Here is a 10,079-nt window from a genome sequence, read left to right on the forward strand (position 1 = left end):
AGGCGCTGGGCTTGCTCGACGAGATGCAGGTATGGTCGCACTATTCGCTACTGCTCATTTCGTTTCGGTGAATAATTGGATTAGGTTGTGTCACATTTTCGCTATCGGATTGTTTTCTTTTTTGATTATATTATGATATGAATGGTTTGTAGAATGTTTCGCAGGCGCTGGGCTTGCTCGACGAGATGCAGGTATGGTCGCACTATTCGCTACTGCTCATTTCGTTTCGGTGAATAATTGGATTAGGTTGTGTCACATTTTCGCTATCGGATTGTTTTCTTTTTTGATTATATTATGATATGAATGGTTTGTAGAATGTTTCGCGGTAGAGTAGTGACCACCGTGTTATTAATGGTACCACGAGCTACATGAAAACCATGAGTATTCATGCCACATTTGCTAGGTTACTCATCAGTGATGATCGTCTGTTGTCTTCTAACTTTGATATCGTCGGAAATTTTGGTGGGAAGAAGCCGAGTGGTTCGTGTGGCCTGTAGGACTTTAGAAACTTCAATAACTGTGCATCATTGGTTATGGGCTGCCCAGAACTTCATAAACTGTTAATTAGGCCTTTCTAGGACACATGTTTACTCTAGGGATGATTACGATCTATTCCTGCAATTTTCAATACGTTTCTTTCTCGTGAGGTTGGCTCGCATTCACTTGAATTTGTAGGCATAATCTCTATAGCGTACTCTTGTGAATATAGATGACTAGTCCTTTGTGATTTTTTTTTTGTGAAGAGTGTTTGTGGATTATCAGTTAACTCTTGAATTTCGAAACTTAACCTTTTACATAGTAAGTGTATATGAAATTTTCAAAAGGGAAAAGAAGTCCAGAAATAACTCGTGAGCTTTTGAATAACTTATAATTCACAATTAATTACTTTGTACCTGGCTTTCTGTAATGCAACATCTATCCATGTAATAACATATATCACTACTGAGTAATGGTAGTTGTGACTTGCTATAATGTTAGTAATAAAATTATTATCCACTTCCTGTGCTTCATCTTGTGTCTCAAATAGTAGAGAACCTTTTGTGTTCTTCCTTAAGTTTCAACTTTTTTACTGTTGATACAGGTCGAAGGAGTCCCCCCAAATACGGTGACTTTCAATTCAATCCTCCATGCCCTTTGCCAGGCTGGCGACCTGAAACGCGCTGGTAAGATCAAGGACTACATGATCCTAAAGGGCTGCCCACCTAACTCAGCCACTTACAACACCCTCATCCATGGTTTCTGCCTCAAGGGAAAGCTTGACTCTGCCCGTGCACTCTATGATCAAATGATCCATGACGGGTGCACTCCAAATGAGATCACCTTTGGCACCCTCATTGATGGTCTCTTCAAGCTTAATAAACCTTCAGATGCAATTGACATGCTTAGCCTAATGGCTGAGAAAAAAATTCTTCCCAATGAATACATATACTCTACACTAATAAATGGGCTTTTTCGGTCAGGAGATCCTGAGGGGGCATTGAGAGTATGGGAGATGATGAAGAGCAAGGGTATAAAACCTAATACCATTCTTTACACTTCTCTTATAGATGGTCTCTGTAGGCATAATATGGTCGATGAGGCTGAGGATGCACTCTCAAAAATGACCACCGAAGATTGCCCACCAAATGTACTTACATACAGCTCTCTAGTGTTTGGATATTTTAAAGCGGGCAAAAGCCAGCTAGCAATTTTGACATGGCAAAAGATGATTGATAATGGGTGTGAACCCAATGAGATAAGTTATAGTATACTAATAAACGGTCTTTGTGAAGAGGGTAAGCTTAAGGAGGGTTTGATGGTTTGGAAAAATATGCTGAGTAAAGGTTGCAAGCCCGATATTGTAGCATACAGCTCAATGATCAGAGGATTGTGTAGGGCTGGAATGGTGGAGGGAGGTTTGAGAATGTTTAACGATATGTTAGCAATAAAAGATGTTGAACCTGATGTAGTCACATATAACATATTGTTTGATGGGTTTTTGAAGGATGCAAAGCTTGCAAAAGCTATGGACTTGTTGAATAGGATGTTAGATTTGGGTTGTGACCCAGATATTGTAACTTGTAACATATTCATGAAGGTGTTGGTTGATGAGGAGGGAAAAGGGAGGGAGTTTTTGGATGGATTGATTGTTAGGCTTTGTAAGAAAGGGAGAATGGAGGGGGCTGCTGAAATTTTTGGTGTTATGATTGGGAAATATTTGGTTCCTGAAGTTTCAACTTTGGATATGGTTGTGAGAGGGGTTTGTAATAGTAGGAGGGTGAGAAAGGGGATTGAGAAGTGTTGGAAGGAGATTTGGAGATGATTTTCTCAATTATCTGTTTTTTTTTCTTTTTGGTGATTCAATGTTGTTGTACACTATTACTTGTCATGATTTATTCTTTTACTTATAAAGGCATTTATCATGTGGTATTTCTTTTAATTTTCAGTCATAATCCTTTCTTTATTGCATCTACCCCCACTCCTCCTTCTATATAAGCACAATTCATCCAATTTGAACTCACACTCAATTGGATGAACTCACACTCAACACACCCTAACATCCATTAGTATCTAGTAGAGAGATAAATTCATCTTATGGCCGCCGCCTCCTCTTTACTCTCCTCTCCATCTCATCACTAGCATTCTCCAATGAAGAGGATCCTGGCCTTGTAATGAACTTCTATAAGAACTCATGCCCTCAGGCTGAGGACATCATCAGGGACCAAGTCAGCTTCTCTACAAGAGGCACAAGAATACTGCCTTCTCCTGGCTCAGGAACATCTTCCATGATTGTGGAGTCCAGGTCAGAAAAATCGGAACTTTATATGTATTCCCTTTCTTCTTTATGCATCAACTGTCCGGGGGACAGAAACTCTTACTATACTTGTATAATTTACTTTCATAGGAGCAGTGATATGAAATTATCAAGGTTTCTTGTTTAATTTGGTTAGTCATGTGATGCTTCCCTTTTGCTTGATTCAACAGAGAGGTCCCTCTCAGAGAAGGAGAGTGATAGGAGCTTTGGGATGAGGAATTACAGGTATTTGGACACAATCAAGGAGGCTGTTGAGAGAGAGTGCCCTCAGGTGGTCTCTTATGCTGACATTTTGGTTCTCTCTGCTAGAGATGGCATTGTTGAGGTAACCCTTGAATTCTCTATCAAGATGTTGAAATTAGCTTGATAAATTTAGTAGTTTGTTTTAAAATTCTTGAGGGATTCAGGTACTCTTGCATTGTGGTTAGACATCACAATCATAATCATAATTGATTAATTGTCTATTACTTTGTATATATGTCTTGACTAAAGGTGGAAGGGACAAATTCACAATGTATGTGATTAAAGACTATCTGAATCCATTCTCGAGATCTATATAGCAACTTGTCTCATGGATTCATGAATTGGTTCATATAAAAGTATGTTTTAGGAAGATATGGAAAAATATTCTTTTGTTACATAAATGAGGGAATCTTAGAGTAAATACTTGATGATTGACCTTATCTTTGCCTTCTTTAATTTGTTATACCTTAAAAGAGTCATGAATACTTTTTTTTAAATATAGTAAATTACTGTCATTATCCTTCAAATATTCTCTCCTTGATTCTAGGATATATATTGTAACGGTCACTCTCCATCCAAACCCGGTAAAAGTTGCAAATATGAAATATTCTTCTATTATAAATGTCACTACAGCTTGATGATAAAGCTTTTTTGCTTTGTGAAATAAATGTAATGTTCAAATCTTATTTGTGCCAACCATCACTTTAACTTCTGAAGAAAACACCTCGTCTATTGTAGTTAAGCTGAAAAATCTTATTTATGAACCTATGACATTAGACTTTATTGTAGTTAAGCTGAAAAATCAGCTATCTCTTGTTTTGTGTCACTTTGTTTAGTTGATTAATTTACATATATGCCCGATACACTACGTCTAAAATTCTACATGTAGCTAGACACTTATTGTTTCTGACTTTCTTATAGTACCTAAATCACCTGATATCCAAATGGAGTATCTTTCCATATCTGTACCTGAACTGCATTGGATGCATGTTCACTGCCTCTAAGAGAACAGGGGTCTCTGCAACACAATAAAATATTCGGGGATCTCTGTGCAACACATTGATGTCACATGAAATGTGACAGACACAGATAATGGGAGATACCTCCGTGTTCAGATCAGAAGTTCAGAGTGTTAATAAAAAGTTTAGAATTAATAAGTAGCAAACTCTATATAACTACATAGTGTATCTACAATTATTCCTTCTCTAATTTGTTGATGAGTTATGTTATGTTTTTCTTGAAGCACTTATTGGAATATTATTTATTATAAATTTTAGCTTGGTGGACCGTACATTCCTCTAAAAACAGGGAGAAGGGATGGAGGAGGAGCAGAGTTGATATCTTGGAGCAGGACCTCCCTGATCACAATGAGAGTATATCTGTGGTGTTGGATAAGTTTGCTGCCATTGGCATTGACACCCCGGCAGTTGTAGCTCTCCTTGGTAATTTGTCATTCCATCACATCATCCCTTGCCATCAATTTCTCACATACGTGACATGATGATGCATCTAAAGACATACAATTCATGTGACACATAATGCGGGTAATATAATAGCCAAAATATCAAAATTTTTGGGATCATAGGATGTGAAAGAGGTTTGAGATTCAAATCTTGACGTAAAATGATGTATCCTAAAATTGAAGATTTAGGATCAAATAATGCAACAACTCCCTTAGCAAATTCAATGCTGATCTAAATGACTCTGATACCAAATTAGTCTTCTTTCGACTTATGTTGTAATTAGAGAGTTCTAGTGTGTAAACATGAATGCACATATGCACTGTACATGCATTGTGGTTTAATAGTATAAATATATATGACTACTTTTGATTTATTAGTTCACAGTTGTGACAGAGGAAGATCTTAGATAAATAATACATACATACATACATATGTATGTGTGTGTGTATAAAACTTTTTTGAATCAATGCATGTAGATACTAGGTGCATGATGCATCCATAACTTTTCGCAAGACTACATGCATCCAAATGCATGATGCACTCATCCATATGAAGGAACAAAAGAGTGCCCTCGCATTAGAATGTGCTAATAATATTCTATTTAATGAGAAAAGTAGGGCTACTTGCAGATAGATCCCCTGAACAAATTTATTGACTCTTTTACCCTGAGAGAGAGATTTTTGTTTTTTGACAAGTAGGTTAACTGAGGGGTAAAAGAGCCAAAAAAATTTCGCTCAGGGGGTTATCTGCAAAAATATAAATGGATGGGTAGTAAGTTTAAAGCAGGTATACTAAGGGGGTTTATCCGCAATTAACCCAATAAAAGTAATGCAAATAATCTTGGTAACTAATTGATCCATAGTTCGTGCATTAAGCCAAGACTTAGCCAAGTATAAGAACTAGCTACTCATTTATCTTCACTTGTATACTATCTCAGGAGCACACTGTGTAGGCAGAACTCGCTGTGTCAAGTTGGTGCACCGTCTCTACCCAGATCTAGACCCAAACCTGAACCCGTACCACATCCCAGGCATGCTCAAGAAGCGTCCGGACCCAATTCCGGACTCAAAGGTCGTGCAATTCGTCCGAAATGACCGTGAGACCCCCATGAAGCTTGACAACAACTATTATCGCAACATTCTTGGTAACAAGGGCCTTCTCCTCGTAGATCACTAGCTGGATTATGATGAGAAAACTAGACCTTTCGTTAAGAAGATGGCAAAGAGTCGAAGGTTATTTTCTCGAGGAGTTTTCTAGGGCGATCATGATTCTATCGGAGAACTATCTTTTGACGGGGTTGAAGGGAGAGAGATCAGAAAGAAGTGCAATGTTGTTAATAAGCGCAATTGAGTCAGATATCAGTCATATTATATGAATGTGAGATGATGTGAAGTTTGTAAGGGAAGTGTGCAAGTATCAGTGAACATAATATGACTACTATGTGTGATTGTTATAATGTTAGACGTTTGAAAATGTTGTTGGTGTGCTTGTATTAAGAAAGAAACGCTTGAATAGATATGTATTTTAGTGTCATTAAATCTTGACTAAAATTGGATACTTGGTTGGGTACTTGATTTGTACAATTTTCTTAAGATCTACAAGTGACATGTATTACTCACCAAATAGAAGTAAAAATTGACAGTGATGAAAGGCAAGTGATGGATATCATCAATGATCGATGTCAATTTCATGAAGTAAAATAGTTATCGCCAATGTTTAAAAAAGCGGTAGCCTAAGGTGAAAGCTCTAGATCCTTTGATAAAGTGAGACGTAAGCTTTAAAACGTGAGGCAAAAACTTCATGAGTTTAAGTATTTTAATTTTAAATTTGAAAAAATTACGAGCATATTATATATAATGGTATAATAATTATAAATATATGCATTCATGTCCTAATTGTAAATAAGAATTAAATAGGTGAAGTATAGAAACGAATCATAGTAATCTAAGCACATGCATAATATATATATTTTATTTACACCCATAGGGTCATATTGAAAATATATAGGGGCATTTTAATGTTTTTTTTGAGAAAAAGGATGGATTACATACCAGTAATCCAATCAGCTAAATTAATAAATTGGTTGTTACATATAAAATGCACATCCCCAACCAAAAATGTGCACACAGGTCCCAACTGAAATTACAAAACAAACAAAAACACACTTTTGTGCAAAGTAATAAACCTCGCAAAACATTTATCTACTACTACTAAACTAAAATAGCAGTGAGTTACATACTCAACAAAAGTTTTTAACATCAAAACATCATCTAAAACACTATATCCAAAGATCATTCCAGCTGAATCACCGAATTCCCAACATTCCTGTTCTCTCTTCCTGCAGCTCTAGCAACTTGTAAAACTCCCAAAAACTCATTCCTCTTTCTTCTTCTCTCTTGCTTCAAATGAAAGGATCTTAATGAAGCACTAAGCGCACACTTAGTTATGTTTTAAGCGATAAAGCATAAGCTTCAAGAGATTAATGGATTGACTCTTGAGTTTCAAAGCGTTTACCCTTTCTAAAAGTTGCGAAGCAAGTTACGGAAAAAGCTTTTTCAAACATTGGTTATAGCATAACAAGAAGATGCAATTTACACGTTTACGATCCGAGAATAGTAACGCATTCTAATATTTCATATAAACCATCACATATATAAATGTGGATGTCACATACATGCACTCATATTCATCACTAACCATCACATATCTATAGATATTACATACATGCACTCATACATCACATATATGTTGTCTTATTTGATACACCATATATATATAGTTTTCACGGCAGAGTGTAGGCTCCACACTTGTACCCAACCGGCCGGTTCCTCAAGTTGCACCGTTTAGGGATCGTCACCGCCACCGCGGGCTTCACTCCGGCGCTCCTGGCCGTACTAGATAACATAACGGCACACAGGCACTTGGGATTCCGGCCAATATTCGCCACCGCGGCGCAGCATTGGGGTGATACCGGCGCACGGGCACTCTGCGACGCCCCTGCGCACGGAGCCATGCGGATCGCCACGTTCGCAACCGGAACCCGGCCGCATTCCCCGGCGCCGTGGGCCGAGGAACTAAGGAGGAGGAGGAGGAGGAAGGAGGAGCACTTGGAGAAGCGCATTTGAGTTATCTTGGAGTTGGAAGTGGTGGATGGCTAGTGACAACAAGTGAGGGCGAGTATATATAGGAGGAACGAAGGAGTAAATGGTCATTTCGGGGGTTGTGAATGAGGGAACGAGGGAGTGACACGTAGCACATTGCACTGGGGATGGTGGGGGGGAGTGTGAAAGTTTTTAGTGATTGTGGGTTTAATTTGATTTTGGGAAGTGGGGTGGTTGAGGTACTCATTGCCGTGCATTTGCTTGCTCGCATTGTGACAATGTTGAATTCGGAAGTTTTCACACTGTGAGCAAACTATTTTCTGATGAAAACCATCTATTTATGTTGGATTTAATCTAATAAATCTATTTGTGGGCACATATGATTAATCAATGTGTATTGCTATCTTTCAGGATAACCCACTAAAGTGATCAATTAAGTTGGGTTAATTTGGTATTTAAATGATCATGGGGTCATATGTGCAGATACCAGGTTGTAATTGTAATTTATTGAGGGGCTAAATTACAAAAGTACAACATCTATAAATAAGGGGTTATGGTCCCTAACCTAGGGTTACATTCTCTAATTCTCTACACCCCCATCTAGCTAGAGAAATTCGGATTTGGAGAAACCCTAAGGTTAGAAGATCATCAAAAACCCAAATCAAGTTTTCATCCATGGATTCAGGTATAAGCTTCCGCTCTTTTGATTTTGTTAATCTCTTTGAATTAATCATGGCTATATGGTTTTAGATCTCAAGTTTATGATGTAGATCTAACAATTTATGTTTACAAAAACAATCCATTCTATTCATTTCATATGTAATTGCCACTTAACGTGATTTATTTATTTATTTTTTGCGAGGAGAACTCTCGTGTACGAAGGACAAGTCCCGAGCACAAATCAACCGACTATGGAACTAAGTCGCTCATTATAGCCTAGGTTCGTTCATGCAAGCAACACAGGCGGTGCAAATCAATCATTGAAAATTATGAAGCAGACATGTCATAGACACGGAACATTTATCATCAAGCTGTATGTGACTACAATCGATATTATAATAGAACGGGAAAGATTAGGATCCCCCTTAGTTTCTACGAGCTAACATTCACAGAGGGCTGGGTAATAAAGCGGATGATTGTGTGACCCTACCTAAAGTTTTGAAGGAGAGACGCGCGTGATTTGATTACTCCGTGATGATTAAGGGGATGAATTATAAAGGTCATGTTTTTATTCCTTTTGGGCTAATCAAGGGTGGTGGTCTTACTGCCTTACATCAGCAAAATGTCATACTGACATGGACCACGGCCCAGTTTGTACAGTTTAATGGGCTTTTGGGCTAATCAAGGGTGATGGTTTTACTGCCTTAGATCAGAAAAATGTCATACTCACATGGGCCACGGCCCAGTTTGTACAGTTTAATGGGCTTTTGAGCTTACTGGGCTTTTTGCTTTCGTTTTTTTCCGAAAATTGTTAAAATTACTAATTTGCTACCTATACCTAAATCCCAAAAGAAAAATTGTTAAATATTGAATTTTATTTATTAAAATTCCCAAAATTTTTCATCACTCTGAATAAATACGCTCTCACGGCCTCGTTGAAGAGAAAACAAAAAGTCTTCGGAGCTCAGCAGCCAGAGAACCTCGCGATCTCATCCCAATGCGGGTGGATCCGCTGCTTGCGAAAATCGATGATGGAAACGCCGGCATCCTCGCCCGGCCGCGACTCCGCCGCCCCTCGCCGTACGCCGGGATCTGGCTTCGTACTGCTTGCGCGGATGGCAAGTTCCTGACGCTTATGCTGTTCTCGGCCTCCGCGCCCTCGCTCCCCTTCGCCCTGCGCCTTCCGCCTCCTTCTCCACGACGGCCGCTGGTGATTGTTTCGATTATCTCCTATTTCTTTTTTAAATTGCAGATAACCCCCTCGCTGGCATCTGTGTTGTATTTACTTGGTTGGTCGGTGGTTAATTTGGGATAATGTCCTCTCTTTTTTTTTCCTGTTTGCTGATAAAGTTTGTAGCTTTGTTGGGTGTTTGGTTAGAATTTGGTGGAAAGGAAAGAGCTTGATCAATTCATGGATTGAAAAATTAGAAGTAGAGGTGATTAGTGTATAGATATAATTCTTTTTTTTTTGGTGGTCATAAACCCTAAACTCTAGCTGAGTGTTCCTAAGCAGATGAGTGTTCTTAAGTGTTTCAAATCCCAAATCAAAGATGCTATTATTTTTTTGTGACCTGCGGATAATTTGATTTTATTAGTTTTGTATGAGCAACGTGTTGTTTTGATGGAAATAGAAGCGGATTATCACCATACATGGTTTTCTTTTATTTAGAGAAACTGGGAGTGTTAAAAATTTTAAAAATGTAGTTTTGACCTAAGATCGCAAAGTAAAATTCAGTTAACTACTGATGAACGATGAGTTATAGTATTGTGGTAATGTAGCATGCTTAGTGGTTCACATCCGAGTCAATGTAGCTGCTT

General features: G+C 38.2%; 4 protein-coding genes across 9 annotated transcripts in view; 3 read left to right on the plus strand and 1 right to left on the minus strand.

The window, feature by feature from the left end:
• LOC109844863 (pentatricopeptide repeat-containing protein At4g20090) lies at positions 7-6,055 on the plus strand. Of its 6 annotated transcripts, none has more exons than XM_020414029.1 (5): positions 168-191; positions 1,082-2,782; positions 2,891-3,119; positions 4,315-4,479; positions 5,438-6,055. In XM_020414029.1, exons 1-2 carry the CDS (start codon positions 186-188, stop codon positions 2,300-2,302), a joined length of 1,227 nt encoding a protein of 408 aa, XP_020269618.1. In that variant the 5' UTR covers positions 168-185; the 3' UTR covers positions 2,303-2,782; positions 2,891-3,119; positions 4,315-4,479; positions 5,438-6,055. The 6 variants fall into 6 exon arrangements, with proteins under 6 accessions (XP_020269616.1, XP_020269618.1, XP_020269617.1 ...); XM_020414028.1 differs by having other exon boundaries at positions 2,931-3,119; XM_020414030.1 differs by having other exon boundaries at positions 2,965-3,119.
• On the plus strand, positions 2,652-5,676 carry LOC109844732 (peroxidase 42-like). Its single transcript, XM_020413845.1, has 6 exons — positions 2,652-2,782; positions 2,885-2,889; positions 2,965-3,119; positions 3,287-3,308; positions 4,315-4,479; positions 5,438-5,676. Exons 1-6 carry the CDS (start codon positions 2,652-2,654, stop codon positions 5,674-5,676), a joined length of 717 nt encoding a protein of 238 aa, XP_020269434.1.
• Positions 7,110-7,643, minus strand: LOC109844935. The gene has a single exon (XM_020414109.1). It carries the CDS (start codon positions 7,619-7,621, stop codon positions 7,283-7,285), a length of 339 nt encoding a protein of 112 aa, XP_020269698.1. The 5' UTR covers positions 7,622-7,643; the 3' UTR covers positions 7,110-7,282.
• LOC109844733 (reactive Intermediate Deaminase A, chloroplastic) overlaps positions 9,293-10,079 on the plus strand; it is a 4,144-nt gene continuing 3,357 nt past the window's right edge. The window contains exon 1 of the mRNA XM_020413846.1: positions 9,293-9,379. Coding sequence (XP_020269435.1) covers positions 9,293-9,379 — 87 coding nt within the window. The remainder of the gene's footprint in view (positions 9,380-10,079) is intronic.

Source organism: Asparagus officinalis, chromosome 6 (genome assembly GCF_001876935.1).
Source record: "Asparagus officinalis chromosome 6, Aspof.V1, whole genome shotgun sequence".
NCBI classification, from domain to species: domain Eukaryota; kingdom Viridiplantae; phylum Streptophyta; class Magnoliopsida; order Asparagales; family Asparagaceae; genus Asparagus; species Asparagus officinalis.